The sequence below is a fragment of the Macaca fascicularis genome, chromosome 6, assembly GCF_037993035.2.
Source record: "Macaca fascicularis isolate 582-1 chromosome 6, T2T-MFA8v1.1".
NCBI classification, from domain to species: Eukaryota; Metazoa; Chordata; class Mammalia; order Primates; family Cercopithecidae; genus Macaca; species Macaca fascicularis.
Genome location: NC_088380.1, coordinates 188,731,903 through 188,747,792, shown reverse-complemented (window position 1 = coordinate 188,747,792; position 15,890 = coordinate 188,731,903). Strand labels below are relative to the sequence as shown.

General features: G+C 54.1%; 3 protein-coding genes across 3 annotated transcripts; all 3 read left to right on the top strand.

The window, feature by feature from the left end:
- The first annotated feature begins 238 nt into the window (after positions 1-238).
- On the top strand, positions 239-1,570 carry LOC135971179 (double homeobox protein 4C-like). The gene has a single exon (XM_065545998.2). The coding sequence runs from the start codon at positions 293-295 to the stop codon at positions 1,568-1,570; it is 1,278 nt and encodes a 425-aa protein (XP_065402070.1). The 5' UTR covers positions 239-292.
- Positions 1,571-6,729: 5,159 nt separating this feature from the next.
- On the top strand, positions 6,730-8,061 carry LOC135971178 (double homeobox protein 4C-like). Its single transcript, XM_065545997.2, has one exon. It carries the CDS (start codon positions 6,784-6,786, stop codon positions 8,059-8,061), a length of 1,278 nt encoding a protein of 425 aa, XP_065402069.1. The 5' UTR covers positions 6,730-6,783.
- A 5,159-nt stretch (positions 8,062-13,220) lies between these two features.
- On the top strand, positions 13,221-14,552 carry LOC135971177 (double homeobox protein 4C-like). Its single transcript, XM_065545996.2, has one exon. The coding sequence runs from the start codon at positions 13,275-13,277 to the stop codon at positions 14,550-14,552; it is 1,278 nt and encodes a 425-aa protein (XP_065402068.1). The 5' UTR covers positions 13,221-13,274.
- Positions 14,553-15,890: the final 1,338 nt, after the last annotated feature.

The following is a 15,890-nucleotide window of genomic DNA, read 5'->3' as shown; positions in this document are numbered from 1 at the left end:
CCACTCCCCCCACCCCACTCCCCACTTCCGGGGCTTCTCCGGCCCCACCCATACCCAGGCCACAGTGACCTGGGCCCTGTGGGTCCCGGCTTCCGAGGGCGGGCTTGCCCTGGGCTCCTCCGGCATTCCTGAAGGGGCGGAGCCTGTGGGCCTTTATAAGGGCCGCTGGCCGGCTGGGCCGGCCTCCTGGCCGGACCTGCTCGCCGTGCACGGGCCGACTGAGGGGCACTGGAGCCCGCCGGCCTCTCTCTGCCCGTGTCTGTCCGCGAAATTCCGGCCAGGTCTCCCCGCGATGGCTCTCCCGACACCCGGCGACGGCGCCCTCCCGGCGGGAGCCCGAGGACGAGGACGGCGAAGGAGACTCGTTTGGACCCCGAGCCAGAGGGAGGCCCTGCGAGCCTGCTTTGAGCGGAACCCGTACCCGGGCATCGCCACCAGGGAAGAGCTGGCCCAGGCCATCGGCATTCCGGAGCCCAGGGTCCAGATTTGGTTTCAGAACGAGAGATCGCGCCAGCTGAGGCAGCACCGGCGGGAATCTCGGCCCTGGCCCGGGAAACGCGGCCCGCAAGAAGGCAGGCGAAAGCGGACCGCCGTCACCCGGTCCCAGACCGCCCTGCTCCTGCGAGCCTTCCAGCAGGATCGCTTTCCAGGCATCGCCACCCGGGAAGAACTGGCCAGAGAGACGGGCCTCCCGGAGTCCCGGATTCAGATTTGGTTTCAGAACCGGAGGGCCAGGCACCCAGGCCAGGGTGGCGGGGCACCGGCGCACGCAGGCGGCCCGGGCGACGCGGCCCCCGGCGGGTGTCCCCCCGCTCCCTCGCCGGTCGCCTTCACCCACACCGGGGCGTGGGGAACGGGGCTTCCCGCCCCCCACGTGCCCTGCGCGCCCTGGACTCTCCCACCGGGGGCTTTCGTGGGCCAGGGAGCAGGGGCCGTCGCCCCGCTGCAGCCCAGCCAGGCTGCGCAGGCAGCAGGGATCTCCCATCCCGCCCCGGCAGGCGGGGATTGGGATTTTTCCTACGCTGCCCTGGCGACTCCGGAAGGGGCGCTCTCCCACCCTCAGACTCCCCGGGGGTGGCCTCCGCGCCCGAGCCAATGGCGGGGGGATCGGGACCCGCAGCACCACAGCCTGCCGGGCCCTTGCTCGGTGGGACAGCCTGGGCCCGCTGGAGCTGAGCCGCAGGGCCAGGGTGTGCTGGCGCCGCCCACGTCCCAGGGGAGTCCGTGGTGGGGCTGGGGCCAGGGGCCCCAGGTCGCCGGGGCGGCGTGGGAGCCCCAAGTCGGGGCAGCTCCACCTCCGGGGCCCGCGCCCCCGGAGGCCTCCGCGGGGCAGGAGCAGATGCAAGCCATCCGGGCGCCCTCCCCGCCGCTCCAGGAGCCTGGGCGCTCGTCTGCACTCCCCTGCAGCCTGCTGGATGAGCTCCTGGAGACCCCCGAGTTTCTGCAGCAGGGGCAACCTTTGCTGGAAACGGAGGCCCCGACGGAGCTGCAGGACGTGGGAGAGCCCGCTTTGCTGGAACCGCTACTCCTCAGCGACGAGGAGTACCGGGCTCTGCTGGAGGAGCTTTAGGACGCGGGGTTGGGGACGGGATCGGGGGCGGGGCGGTGGCCTCCCTTTCGCGGTGAGCACCTGGCTCGGTGTGGAGAGGCCTGTTTTCCCTCCGGGCTGACCAGCCTGGCATTCCTGCCTTCCCGGTCTGGGCGCGGCGGCGGCGGCCGGAGACTCCACACCGAGGAGAACTGAGCATCCATCCCGGGGATTCCAGAGCCGGCCCAGGTTCCAGGAGGGGGACCGTCTACTGCGCATGCGCGGCCGTGCGGGCAGCGGCCAAGGCTCTGGGAGCAGCCCCGGCAGAGCTCTCACGCTTTTCCACCACCCGACCCCCGCTTGATCCCCCACCCCACTCCCCAACACAGCGCGCGCGCGCGCGCCCGCGCACACGCACACACACCCCAAGACACCCACACAACCACACACCCACACACCCAAACACACCACCCCCACCCCCACCCCCACCCCCACCGAAAGCACCACCACCGTGTTCTGCACTGGGCTGCCCTTGCCATCAAACTAGGAATAGCCCCCTTCCACTTTGGAGTCCCAGAAGTTACCCAAGGAACATCCCTAACTTCTGGCCTACTCCTCCTTACATGGCAAATACTAGCCCCCATCTCAATCATATACCAAATTCACCCATCAATCAACACCCATATCCTCCTAACTCCCTCTACCCTATCTATCACAGTAGGCAGCTGAGGAGGTCTCAACCGAACACAATTACGCAAAATCCTAGGATATTCTTCAATCACTCACATAGGCTGAATAATAAGAACACTAGTATATAACCCAACTATCACAATTCTTTACTTCACCATAGACATCACCCTAACAACTACCATATTCCTGACCCTCAACCTAAACTCAAACACCACCACCCTCATACTATCCCACACCTGAAACAAATCAACCTGTCTAGCACCACTAAGAGCATCCACCCTCCTATCCCTAGGGGGCTTACCCCCTCTAACCGGCTTCCTACCTACATGAATTACCGTTCAAGAACTCACAATAAACAATCACTTTCTCATCCCCTCTATCATAATTATCAGAACTCTGCTTAACCCGTATTTCTCTATACGCCTAATCTATACCATCTCCCTAACACTATTTCCTACATCCAACAACACAAAAATAATATGGCAATTCGAAAACACAAAACCTACACTCCTTATTCCCCCACTCGTCATTGCCTCTACCCTTTTACTACCAACCTCCGCCCTAATTTTGGCTATCCACTAGAAATTTAGGTTAAACAAGACCAAGAGCCTTCAAAGCCCTTAGTAAGTGTAAATACTTAATTTCTGAAGTACATAAGGACTGCAAACACCTACTCTGCATCAATTGAACGCAAATCAATTACTTTCATTAAGCTAAGCCCTCACTAGATCAACGGGACTCGAACCCACAAAAATTTAGTGAACAGCTAAATACCCTAATCAACTGGCTTTGATCCACTTCTCCCGCCGCAGGGAAAAAAGGCGGGAGAAGCCCCGGCAGAAACTTTTAAAGCTGCTCCTTTGAACTTGCAATTCAATGTGAAAATCACCTCCGGGCTGGTCAAAGGAGGACTAGACCCCTGTCTTTAGGTTTACAGCCTAATGCTTACTCAGCCACTTTACCCTTCCCTTCTCTCTATCTCTACCTATGCTCATCAACCGTTGACTCTTTTCAACAAACCATAAGGACATTGGGACTCTATACCTACTATTTGGTGCATGAGCTGGAATCCTAGGTACAGCTCTAAGCCTTCTTCTTCGAGCTGAACTAGGTCAACCCGGCAATCTACTAGGTAACGACCATATTTACAACGTTATTGTAACGGCCCATGCATTCATCATAATTTTATCCTTATAATTGCCCATGGACTCACCTCCTCCATCTATTTCTGCCTAGCTAACTCAGACTATGAACGTACCCACAGCCGTATCCTACTACTGTCCCGAGGACTTCAAACCCTACTCCCATTAATAACCTTTAGATGGTTCACAGCAAACCTTACTAATCTTGCCCTACCCCCCACTATCAACCTACTAGGTGAGCTCTTTGTAATCGCAGCCTCATTTTCCTGATCCCATATGACTATTGTACTAACAGGACTCAACATACTAATTACAGCCCTCTACTCTCTCCACATGTTCATCACAATGCAGCGAGGAACACTTACACATCATATAATCAACATAAAACCCCCCTTCACACGAGAAAATACGTTCGTATTTATACACCTCGCTCCAATCATTCTTCTATCCCTCAACCCCAATATCATTCTAGGGTTTGCTCCCTGTAAATATAGTTTAATCAAAACATTAGATTGTGAACCTAACTATGGAAGCTTATCACTTCTTATTTACCGAGAGAACCTGCAAGGGCTGCTAATCCATGCCTCCGTACTTAAAATTACGGCTTTCTCAACTTTTAAAGGATAACTAACAGCTATCCATTGGCCTTAGGAGCCAAAAACATTGGTGCAACTCCAAATAAAAGTAACAATCGTGTGTACCCCTGTTATAACAACAACCCTCGCCTCCCTAACTCTTCCAATTTTTGCCACCCTCATCAACCCTGACAAAACACGCTCATATCCAAATTATGTAAAAACAACTGTAACATATGCTTTTATTACTAGCCTTCTTCCAACAACTTTCTACATTTTCTTCAACCAAGAAACAACCATGTGAAGTTGACATTGAATAACAGCCCAGACATTAGATCTAACACTAAGCTTTAAACTAGATTACTTTTCCATAATATTTATTCCAATCGCACTGTTCATCACCTGATCCATTATAGAATCCTCGCTATGGTACATAAGCTCAGATCCAAACATTAACCAACTCTTCAAATATCTCCTTATCTTCCTCGCTGCCATACTAATTCCAGTTACTGCTAACAACCTTTTCCAACTCTTCATCGGTTGGGAAGGCGTAGGAATTAATATCCTTCCTCCTAATTAGCTGATGACACGCTCGAGCGGACGCCAACACAGCAGCCATCCAAGCAGTCCTATACAACCGTATTGGCGACATTGGTCTTATCCTAGCTGTGACACGATTCCTCCTGCATTACAACTCATGAGGCTTTCAACAGATATTAGCCCTAAACTCCAACTCAAACCTCCTTCCACTAATAGGCCTTCTCCTAGCAGCAACAGGAAAATCAGCCCAATTTGGCCTTCACCCCGACTGCCCTCTGCCATAGAAGGCCCAACTCCAGTCTCAGCTCTACTTCACTCCAGCACCATAGTTGTTGCCGGAGTATTCCTACTCATCCGTTTCCACCCTTTGATAGAAAACTATACACTAATCCAAAACCTCACATTATGCCTGGGAGCCATTACTACTCTATTCAGAGCCATCTGTGCCCTCACACAACACGATATTTAAAAAATCGTGGCCTTCCCTACCTCAAGTCAACTAGGCCTAATAATAGTCACCATTGGTATTAACCAACCATACCTAGCATTCCTACATATCTGCACCCATGCCTTCTTCAAAGCTGTACTTTTTATGTGCTCCGGATCCATTATTCATAACCTAAACAACGAACAGGACATTCGAAAAATAGGAGGTCTGTTTAAAACACTGCCCCTCACCTCAACTTCCCTAGTTATTGGCAACCTAGCACTCACAGGAATGCCTTTCCTCACAGGCTCCTACTCCAAAGATCTCATTATCGAAGCCACAAATACGTCGTATACCAACGCCTGAGCCCTATTTATTACTCTCATCGCCACCTCCCTAACAAGCGCCTACAGTACTCGAACCATTCTCCTTACCCTAACAGGACAACCCCGCTTCCCAGCCCTAATAAACATCAACGAAAACAACCCCGCCCTACTAAACCCAATTAAATAGGCAGTATAATCACGGGATTCCTTATCACCAGTAATATCCCCCCTACCTCACTCCCCCAGCCAACAACACCCTTCTATCTCAAACTCTCAGCCCTAGACGCAACTGCTCTCGGTTTCCTAACAGCCCTAGACCTCGCCCTTATAACCAACAAACTAAAAGTGAAAAACCCATCACAAATACTCAAATTCTCCAACATACTAGGATACTTCCCCACCACAGTTCACCGTATGATCCCCTAGCAAAACCTACTTATAAGTCAAAACTTAGCCCTCCTCTTATTAGACTCAACATGGCTAGAAAAATCTATACCCGAAATAATCTCACAAACACATATTACCGCTTCCACAACTGTAACCACCCAGAGAGGCATAATCAAACTCTACTTCCTCTCTTTCCTCATCCCCCCTATCCTGACCCTACTTCTAATAATATAACCTATTACCCCGAGTAATCTCAATCACAATGTATACACCAACAAACAATGTTCAACCAGCAACCACCGCTAACCAACGCCTGTAATCATACAAGGCACCCGCACCAATACAGTCACCTCGAATTAACCCCGACCCCTCCCCCTCAAAAATCACCCAGTTACCCATATTATTGAAATTAACCACCACCACTTCTTCATCCAAACTTAAAACCCATAAAACCAGCCCTACCTCCATCATTAATCCTACCAAAGGACCCCCTAGAACCTCAAGCCCTGAGCCCCATGTCTCAGGATACTCTTCAATGGCCATTGCTGTAGTATAACCAAAGACAACTATTATACCCCCCAGATAAACTAAAAATATCATTAAACCCATATAAGCCCCCCCATAATTGAAAATAATCACACAACCAATCACACCACTAACAATTAACGCTAAACCCCCATAAATAGGAGAGGGCTTAGGAGAAAAACCTACAAACCCCATAACCAATAATACACTTAATGTCGATAAAACATATGTCATTGCTTCCATATGGACTCCAACCATAACCAATGATACGAAAAACCATCGTTGTACCTCAACTACAAAAGCACCCATGATTCCACTACGCAAATCCAACCCAATCCTAAAAATCATCAACCACTCCCCCCACCCCACTCCCCACTTCCGGGGCTTCTCCGGCCCCACCCATACCCAGGCCACAGTGACCTGGGCCCTGTGGGTCCCGGCTTCCGAGGGCGGGCTTGCCCTGGGCTCCTCCGGCATTCCTGAAGGGGCGGAGCCTGTGGGCCTTTATAAGGGCCGCTGGCCGGCTGGGCCGGCCTCCTGGCCGGACCTGCTCGCCGTGCACGGGCCGACTGAGGGGCACTGGAGCCCGCCGGCCTCTCTCTGCCCGTGTCTGTCCGCGAAATTCCGGCCAGGTCTCCCCGCGATGGCTCTCCCGACACCCGGCGACGGCGCCCTCCCGGCGGGAGCCCGAGGACGAGGACGGCGAAGGAGACTCGTTTGGACCCCGAGCCAGAGGGAGGCCCTGCGAGCCTGCTTTGAGCGGAACCCGTACCCGGGCATCGCCACCAGGGAAGAGCTGGCCCAGGCCATCGGCATTCCGGAGCCCAGGGTCCAGATTTGGTTTCAGAACGAGAGATCGCGCCAGCTGAGGCAGCACCGGCGGGAATCTCGGCCCTGGCCCGGGAAACGCGGCCCGCAAGAAGGCAGGCGAAAGCGGACCGCCGTCACCCGGTCCCAGACCGCCCTGCTCCTGCGAGCCTTCCAGCAGGATCGCTTTCCAGGCATCGCCACCCGGGAAGAACTGGCCAGAGAGACGGGCCTCCCGGAGTCCCGGATTCAGATTTGGTTTCAGAACCGGAGGGCCAGGCACCCAGGCCAGGGTGGCGGGGCACCGGCGCACGCAGGCGGCCCGGGCGACGCGGCCCCCGGCGGGTGTCCCCCCGCTCCCTCGCCGGTCGCCTTCACCCACACCGGGGCGTGGGGAACGGGGCTTCCCGCCCCCCACGTGCCCTGCGCGCCCTGGACTCTCCCACCGGGGGCTTTCGTGGGCCAGGGAGCAGGGGCCGTCGCCCCGCTGCAGCCCAGCCAGGCTGCGCAGGCAGCAGGGATCTCCCATCCCGCCCCGGCAGGCGGGGATTGGGATTTTTCCTACGCTGCCCTGGCGACTCCGGAAGGGGCGCTCTCCCACCCTCAGACTCCCCGGGGGTGGCCTCCGCGCCCGAGCCAATGGCGGGGGGATCGGGACCCGCAGCACCACAGCCTGCCGGGCCCTTGCTCGGTGGGACAGCCTGGGCCCGCTGGAGCTGAGCCGCAGGGCCAGGGTGTGCTGGCGCCGCCCACGTCCCAGGGGAGTCCGTGGTGGGGCTGGGGCCAGGGGCCCCAGGTCGCCGGGGCGGCGTGGGAGCCCCAAGTCGGGGCAGCTCCACCTCCGGGGCCCGCGCCCCCGGAGGCCTCCGCGGGGCAGGAGCAGATGCAAGCCATCCGGGCGCCCTCCCCGCCGCTCCAGGAGCCTGGGCGCTCGTCTGCACTCCCCTGCAGCCTGCTGGATGAGCTCCTGGAGACCCCCGAGTTTCTGCAGCAGGGGCAACCTTTGCTGGAAACGGAGGCCCCGACGGAGCTGCAGGACGTGGGAGAGCCCGCTTTGCTGGAACCGCTACTCCTCAGCGACGAGGAGTACCGGGCTCTGCTGGAGGAGCTTTAGGACGCGGGGTTGGGGACGGGATCGGGGGCGGGGCGGTGGCCTCCCTTTCGCGGTGAGCACCTGGCTCGGTGTGGAGAGGCCTGTTTTCCCTCCGGGCTGACCAGCCTGGCATTCCTGCCTTCCCGGTCTGGGCGCGGCGGCGGCGGCCGGAGACTCCACACCGAGGAGAACTGAGCATCCATCCCGGGGATTCCAGAGCCGGCCCAGGTTCCAGGAGGGGGACCGTCTACTGCGCATGCGCGGCCGTGCGGGCAGCGGCCAAGGCTCTGGGAGCAGCCCCGGCAGAGCTCTCACGCTTTTCCACCACCCGACCCCCGCTTGATCCCCCACCCCACTCCCCAACACAGCGCGCGCGCGCGCGCCCGCGCACACGCACACACACCCCAAGACACCCACACAACCACACACCCACACACCCAAACACACCACCCCCACCCCCACCCCCACCCCCACCGAAAGCACCACCACCGTGTTCTGCACTGGGCTGCCCTTGCCATCAAACTAGGAATAGCCCCCTTCCACTTTGGAGTCCCAGAAGTTACCCAAGGAACATCCCTAACTTCTGGCCTACTCCTCCTTACATGGCAAATACTAGCCCCCATCTCAATCATATACCAAATTCACCCATCAATCAACACCCATATCCTCCTAACTCCCTCTACCCTATCTATCACAGTAGGCAGCTGAGGAGGTCTCAACCGAACACAATTACGCAAAATCCTAGGATATTCTTCAATCACTCACATAGGCTGAATAATAAGAACACTAGTATATAACCCAACTATCACAATTCTTTACTTCACCATAGACATCACCCTAACAACTACCATATTCCTGACCCTCAACCTAAACTCAAACACCACCACCCTCATACTATCCCACACCTGAAACAAATCAACCTGTCTAGCACCACTAAGAGCATCCACCCTCCTATCCCTAGGGGGCTTACCCCCTCTAACCGGCTTCCTACCTACATGAATTACCGTTCAAGAACTCACAATAAACAATCACTTTCTCATCCCCTCTATCATAATTATCAGAACTCTGCTTAACCCGTATTTCTCTATACGCCTAATCTATACCATCTCCCTAACACTATTTCCTACATCCAACAACACAAAAATAATATGGCAATTCGAAAACACAAAACCTACACTCCTTATTCCCCCCCTCGTCATTGCCTCTACCCTTTTACTACCAACCTCCGCCCTAATTTTGGCTATCCACTAGAAATTTAGGTTAAACAAGACCAAGAGCCTTCAAAGCCCTTAGTAAGTGTAAATACTTAATTTCTGAAGTACATAAGGACTGCAAACACCTACTCTGCATCAATTGAACGCAAATCAATTACTTTCATTAAGCTAAGCCCTCACTAGATCAACGGGACTCGAACCCACAAAAATTTAGTGAACAGCTAAATACCCTAATCAACTGGCTTTGATCCACTTCTCCCGCCGCAGGGAAAAAAGGCGGGAGAAGCCCCGGCAGAAACTTTTAAAGCTGCTCCTTTGAACTTGCAATTCAATGTGAAAATCACCTCCGGGCTGGTCAAAGGAGGACTAGACCCCTGTCTTTAGGTTTACAGCCTAATGCTTACTCAGCCACTTTACCCTTCCCTTCTCTCTATCTCTACCTATGCTCATCAACCGTTGACTCTTTTCAACAAACCATAAGGACATTGGGACTCTATACCTACTATTTGGTGCATGAGCTGGAATCCTAGGTACAGCTCTAAGCCTTCTTCTTCGAGCTGAACTAGGTCAACCCGGCAATCTACTAGGTAACGACCATATTTACAACGTTATTGTAACGGCCCATGCATTCATCATAATTTTATCCTTATAATTGCCCATGGACTCACCTCCTCCATCTATTTCTGCCTAGCTAACTCAGACTATGAACGTACCCACAGCCGTATCCTACTACTGTCCCGAGGACTTCAAACCCTACTCCCATTAATAACCTTTAGATGGTTCACAGCAAACCTTACTAATCTTGCCCTACCCCCCACTATCAACCTACTAGGTGAGCTCTTTGTAATCGCAGCCTCATTTTCCTGATCCCATATGACTATTGTACTAACAGGACTCAACATACTAATTACAGCCCTCTACTCTCTCCACATGTTCATCACAATGCAGCGAGGAACACTTACACATCATATAATCAACATAAAACCCCCCTTCACACGAGAAAATACGTTCGTATTTATACACCTCGCTCCAATCATTCTTCTATCCCTCAACCCCAATATCATTCTAGGGTTTGCTCCCTGTAAATATAGTTTAATCAAAACATTAGATTGTGAACCTAACTATGGAAGCTTATCACTTCTTATTTACCGAGAGAACCTGCAAGGGCTGCTAATCCATGCCTCCGTACTTAAAATTACGGCTTTCTCAACTTTTAAAGGATAACTAACAGCTATCCATTGGCCTTAGGAGCCAAAAACATTGGTGCAACTCCAAATAAAAGTAACAATCGTGTGTACCCCTGTTATAACAACAACCCTCGCCTCCCTAACTCTTCCAATTTTTGCCACCCTCATCAACCCTGACAAAACACGCTCATATCCAAATTATGTAAAAACAACTGTAACATATGCTTTTATTACTAGCCTTCTTCCAACAACTTTCTACATTTTCTTCAACCAAGAAACAACCATGTGAAGTTGACATTGAATAACAGCCCAGACATTAGATCTAACACTAAGCTTTAAACTAGATTACTTTTCCATAATATTTATTCCAATCGCACTGTTCATCACCTGATCCATTATAGAATCCTCGCTATGGTACATAAGCTCAGATCCAAACATTAACCAACTCTTCAAATATCTCCTTATCTTCCTCGCTGCCATACTAATTCCAGTTACTGCTAACAACCTTTTCCAACTCTTCATCGGTTGGGAAGGCGTAGGAATTAATATCCTTCCTCCTAATTAGCTGATGACACGCTCGAGCGGACGCCAACACAGCAGCCATCCAAGCAGTCCTATACAACCGTATTGGCGACATTGGTCTTATCCTAGCTATGACACGATTCCTCCTGCATTACAACTCATGAGGCTTTCAACAGATATTAGCCCTAAACTCCAACTCAAACCTCCTTCCACTAATAGGCCTTCTCCTAGCAGCAACAGGAAAATCAGCCCAATTTGGCCTTCACCCCGACTGCCCTCTGCCATAGAAGGCCCAACTCCAGTCTCAGCTCTACTTCACTCCAGCACCATAGTTGTTGCCGGAGTATTCCTACTCATCCGTTTCCACCCTTTGATAGAAAACTATACACTAATCCAAAACCTCACATTATGCCTGGGAGCCATTACTACTCTATTCAGAGCCATCTGTGCCCTCACACAACACGATATTTAAAAAATCGTGGCCTTCCCTACCTCAAGTCAACTAGGCCTAATAATAGTCACCATTGGTATTAACCAACCATACCTAGCATTCCTACACATCTGCACCCATGCCTTCTTCAAAGCTGTACTTTTTATGTGCTCCGGATCCATTATTCATAACCTAAACAACGAACAGGACATTCGAAAAATAGGAGGTCTGTTTAAAACACTGCCCCTCACCTCAACTTCCCTAGTTATTGGCAACCTAGCACTCACAGGAATACCTTTCCTCACAGGCTCCTACTCCAAAGATCTCATTATCGAAGCCACAAATACGTCGTATACCAACGCCTGAGCCCTATTTATTACTCTCATCGCCACCTCCCTAACAAGCGCCTACAGTACTCGAACCATTCTCCTTACCCTAACAGGACAACCCCGCTTCCCAGCCCTAATAAACATCAACGAAAACAACCCCGCCCTACTAAACCCAATTAAATAGGCAGTATAATCACGGGATTCCTTATCACCAGTAATATCCCCCCTACCTCACTCCCCCAGCCAACAACACCCTTCTATCTCAAACTCTCAGCCCTAGACGCAACTGCTCTCGGTTTCCTAACAGCCCTAGACCTCGCCCTTATAACCAACAAACTAAAAGTGAAAAACCCATCACAAATACTCAAATTCTCCAACATACTAGGATACTTCCCCACCACAGTTCACCGTATGATCCCCTAGCAAAACCTACTTATAAGTCAAAACTTAGCCCTCCTCTTATTAGACTCAACATGGCTAGAAAAATCTATACCCGAAATAATCTCACAAACACATATTACCGCTTCCACAACTGTAACCACCCAGAGAGGCATAATCAAACTCTACTTCCTCTCTTTCCTCATCCCCCCTATCCTGACCCTACTTCTAATAATATAACCTATTACCCCGAGTAATCTCAATCACAATGTATACACCAACAAACAATGTTCAACCAGCAACCACCGCTAACCAACGCCCGTAATCATACAAGGCACCCGCACCAATACAGTCACCTCGAATTAACCCCGACCCCTCCCCCTCAAAAATCACCCAGTTACCCATATTATTGAAATTAACCACCACCACTTCTTCATCCAAACTTAAAACCCATAAAACCAGCCCTACCTCCATCATTAATCCTACCAAAGGACCCCCTAGAACCTCAAGCCCTGAGCCCCATGTCTCAGGATACTCTTCAATGGCCATTGCTGTAGTATAACCAAAGACAACTATTATACCCCCCAGATAAACTAAAAATATCATTAAACCCATATAAGCCCCCCCATAATTGAAAATAATCACACAACCAATCACACCACTAACAATTAACGCTAAACCCCCATAAATAGGAGAGGGCTTAGGAGAAAAACCTACAAACCCCATAACCAATAATACACTTAATGTCGATAAAACATATGTCATTGCTTCCATATGGACTCCAACCATAACCAATGATACGAAAAACCATCGTTGTACCTCAACTACAAAAGCACCCATGATTCCACTACGCAAATCCAACCCAATCCTAAAAATCATCAACCACTCCCCCCACCCCACTCCCCACTTCCGGGGCTTCTCCGGCCCCACCCATACCCAGGCCACAGTGACCTGGGCCCTGTGGGTCCCGGCTTCCGAGGGCGGGCTTGCCCTGGGCTCCTCCGGCATTCCTGAAGGGGCGGAGCCTGTGGGCCTTTATAAGGGCCGCTGGCCGGCTGGGCCGGCCTCCTGGCCGGACCTGCTCGCCGTGCACGGGCCGACTGAGGGGCACTGGAGCCCGCCGGCCTCTCTCTGCCCGTGTCTGTCCGCGAAATTCCGGCCAGGTCTCCCCGCGATGGCTCTCCCGACACCCGGCGACGGCGCCCTCCCGGCGGGAGCCCGAGGACGAGGACGGCGAAGGAGACTCGTTTGGACCCCGAGCCAGAGGGAGGCCCTGCGAGCCTGCTTTGAGCGGAACCCGTACCCGGGCATCGCCACCAGGGAAGAGCTGGCCCAGGCCATCGGCATTCCGGAGCCCAGGGTCCAGATTTGGTTTCAGAACGAGAGATCGCGCCAGCTGAGGCAGCACCGGCGGGAATCTCGGCCCTGGCCCGGGAAACGCGGCCCGCAAGAAGGCAGGCGAAAGCGGACCGCCGTCACCCGGTCCCAGACCGCCCTGCTCCTGCGAGCCTTCCAGCAGGATCGCTTTCCAGGCATCGCCACCCGGGAAGAACTGGCCAGAGAGACGGGCCTCCCGGAGTCCCGGATTCAGATTTGGTTTCAGAACCGGAGGGCCAGGCACCCAGGCCAGGGTGGCGGGGCACCGGCGCACGCAGGCGGCCCGGGCGACGCGGCCCCCGGCGGGTGTCCCCCCGCTCCCTCGCCGGTCGCCTTCACCCACACCGGGGCGTGGGGAACGGGGCTTCCCGCCCCCCACGTGCCCTGCGCGCCCTGGACTCTCCCACCGGGGGCTTTCGTGGGCCAGGGAGCAGGGGCCGTCGCCCCGCTGCAGCCCAGCCAGGCTGCGCAGGCAGCAGGGATCTCCCATCCCGCCCCGGCAGGCGGGGATTGGGATTTTTCCTACGCTGCCCTGGCGACTCCGGAAGGGGCGCTCTCCCACCCTCAGACTCCCCGGGGGTGGCCTCCGCGCCCGAGCCAATGGCGGGGGGATCGGGACCCGCAGCACCACAGCCTGCCGGGCCCTTGCTCGGTGGGACAGCCTGGGCCCGCTGGAGCTGAGCCGCAGGGCCAGGGTGTGCTGGCGCCGCCCACGTCCCAGGGGAGTCCGTGGTGGGGCTGGGGCCAGGGGCCCCAGGTCGCCGGGGCGGCGTGGGAGCCCCAAGTCGGGGCAGCTCCACCTCCGGGGCCCGCGCCCCCGGAGGCCTCCGCGGGGCAGGAGCAGATGCAAGCCATCCGGGCGCCCTCCCCGCCGCTCCAGGAGCCTGGGCGCTCGTCTGCACTCCCCTGCAGCCTGCTGGATGAGCTCCTGGAGACCCCCGAGTTTCTGCAGCAGGGGCAACCTTTGCTGGAAACGGAGGCCCCGACGGAGCTGCAGGACGTGGGAGAGCCCGCTTTGCTGGAACCGCTACTCCTCAGCGACGAGGAGTACCGGGCTCTGCTGGAGGAGCTTTAGGACGCGGGGTTGGGGACGGGATCGGGGGCGGGGCGGTGGCCTCCCTTTCGCGGTGAGCACCTGGCTCGGTGTGGAGAGGCCTGTTTTCCCTCCGGGCTGACCAGCCTGGCATTCCTGCCTTCCCGGTCTGGGCGCGGCGGCGGCGGCCGGAGACTCCACACCGAGGAGAACTGAGCATCCATCCCGGGGATTCCAGAGCCGGCCCAGGTTCCAGGAGGGGGACCGTCTACTGCGCATGCGCGGCCGTGCGGGCAGCGGCCAAGGCTCTGGGAGCAGCCCCGGCAGAGCTCTCACGCTTTTCCACCACCCGACCCCCGCTTGATCCCCCACCCCACTCCCCAACACAGCGCGCGCGCGCGCGCCCGCGCACACGCACACACACCCCAAGACACCCACACAACCACACACCCACACACACAAACACACCACCCCCACCCCCACCCCCACCCCCACCGAAAGCACCACCACCGTGTTCTGCACTGGGCTGCCCTTGCCATCAAACTAGGAATAGCCCCCTTCCACTTTGGAGTCCCAGAAGTTACCCAAGGAACATCCCTAACTTCTGGCCTACTCCTCCTTACATGGCAAATACTAGCCCCCATCTCAATCATATACCAAATTCACCCATCAATCAACACCCATATCCTCCTAACTCCCTCTACCCTATCTATCACAGTAGGCAGCTGAGGAGGTCTCAACCGAACACAATTACGCAAAATCCTAGGATATTCTTCAATCACTCACATAGGCTGAATAATAAGAACACTAGTATATAACCCAACTATCACAATTCTTTACTTCACCATAGACATCACCCTAACAACTACCATATTCCTGACCCTCAACCTAAACTCAAACACCACCACCCTCATACTATCCCACACCTGAAACAAATCAACCTGTCTAGCACCACTAAGAGCATCCACCCTCCTATCCCTAGGGGGCTTACCCCCTCTAACCGGCTTCCTACCTACATGAATTACCGTTCAAGAACTCACAATAAACAATCACTTTCTCATCCCCTCTATCATAATTATCAGAACTCTGCTTAACCCGTATTTCTCTATACGCCTAATCTATACCATCTCCCTAACACTATTTCCTACATCCAACAACACAAAAATAATATGGCAATTCGAAAACACAAAACCTACACTCCTTATTCCCCCACTCGTCATTGCCTCTACCCTTTTACTACCAACCTCCGCCCTAATTTTGGCTATCCACTAGAAATTTAGGTTAAACAAGACCAAGAGCCTTCAAAGCCCTTAGTAAGTGTAAATACTTAATTTCTGAAGTACATAAGGACTGCAAACACCTACTCTGCATCAATTGAAC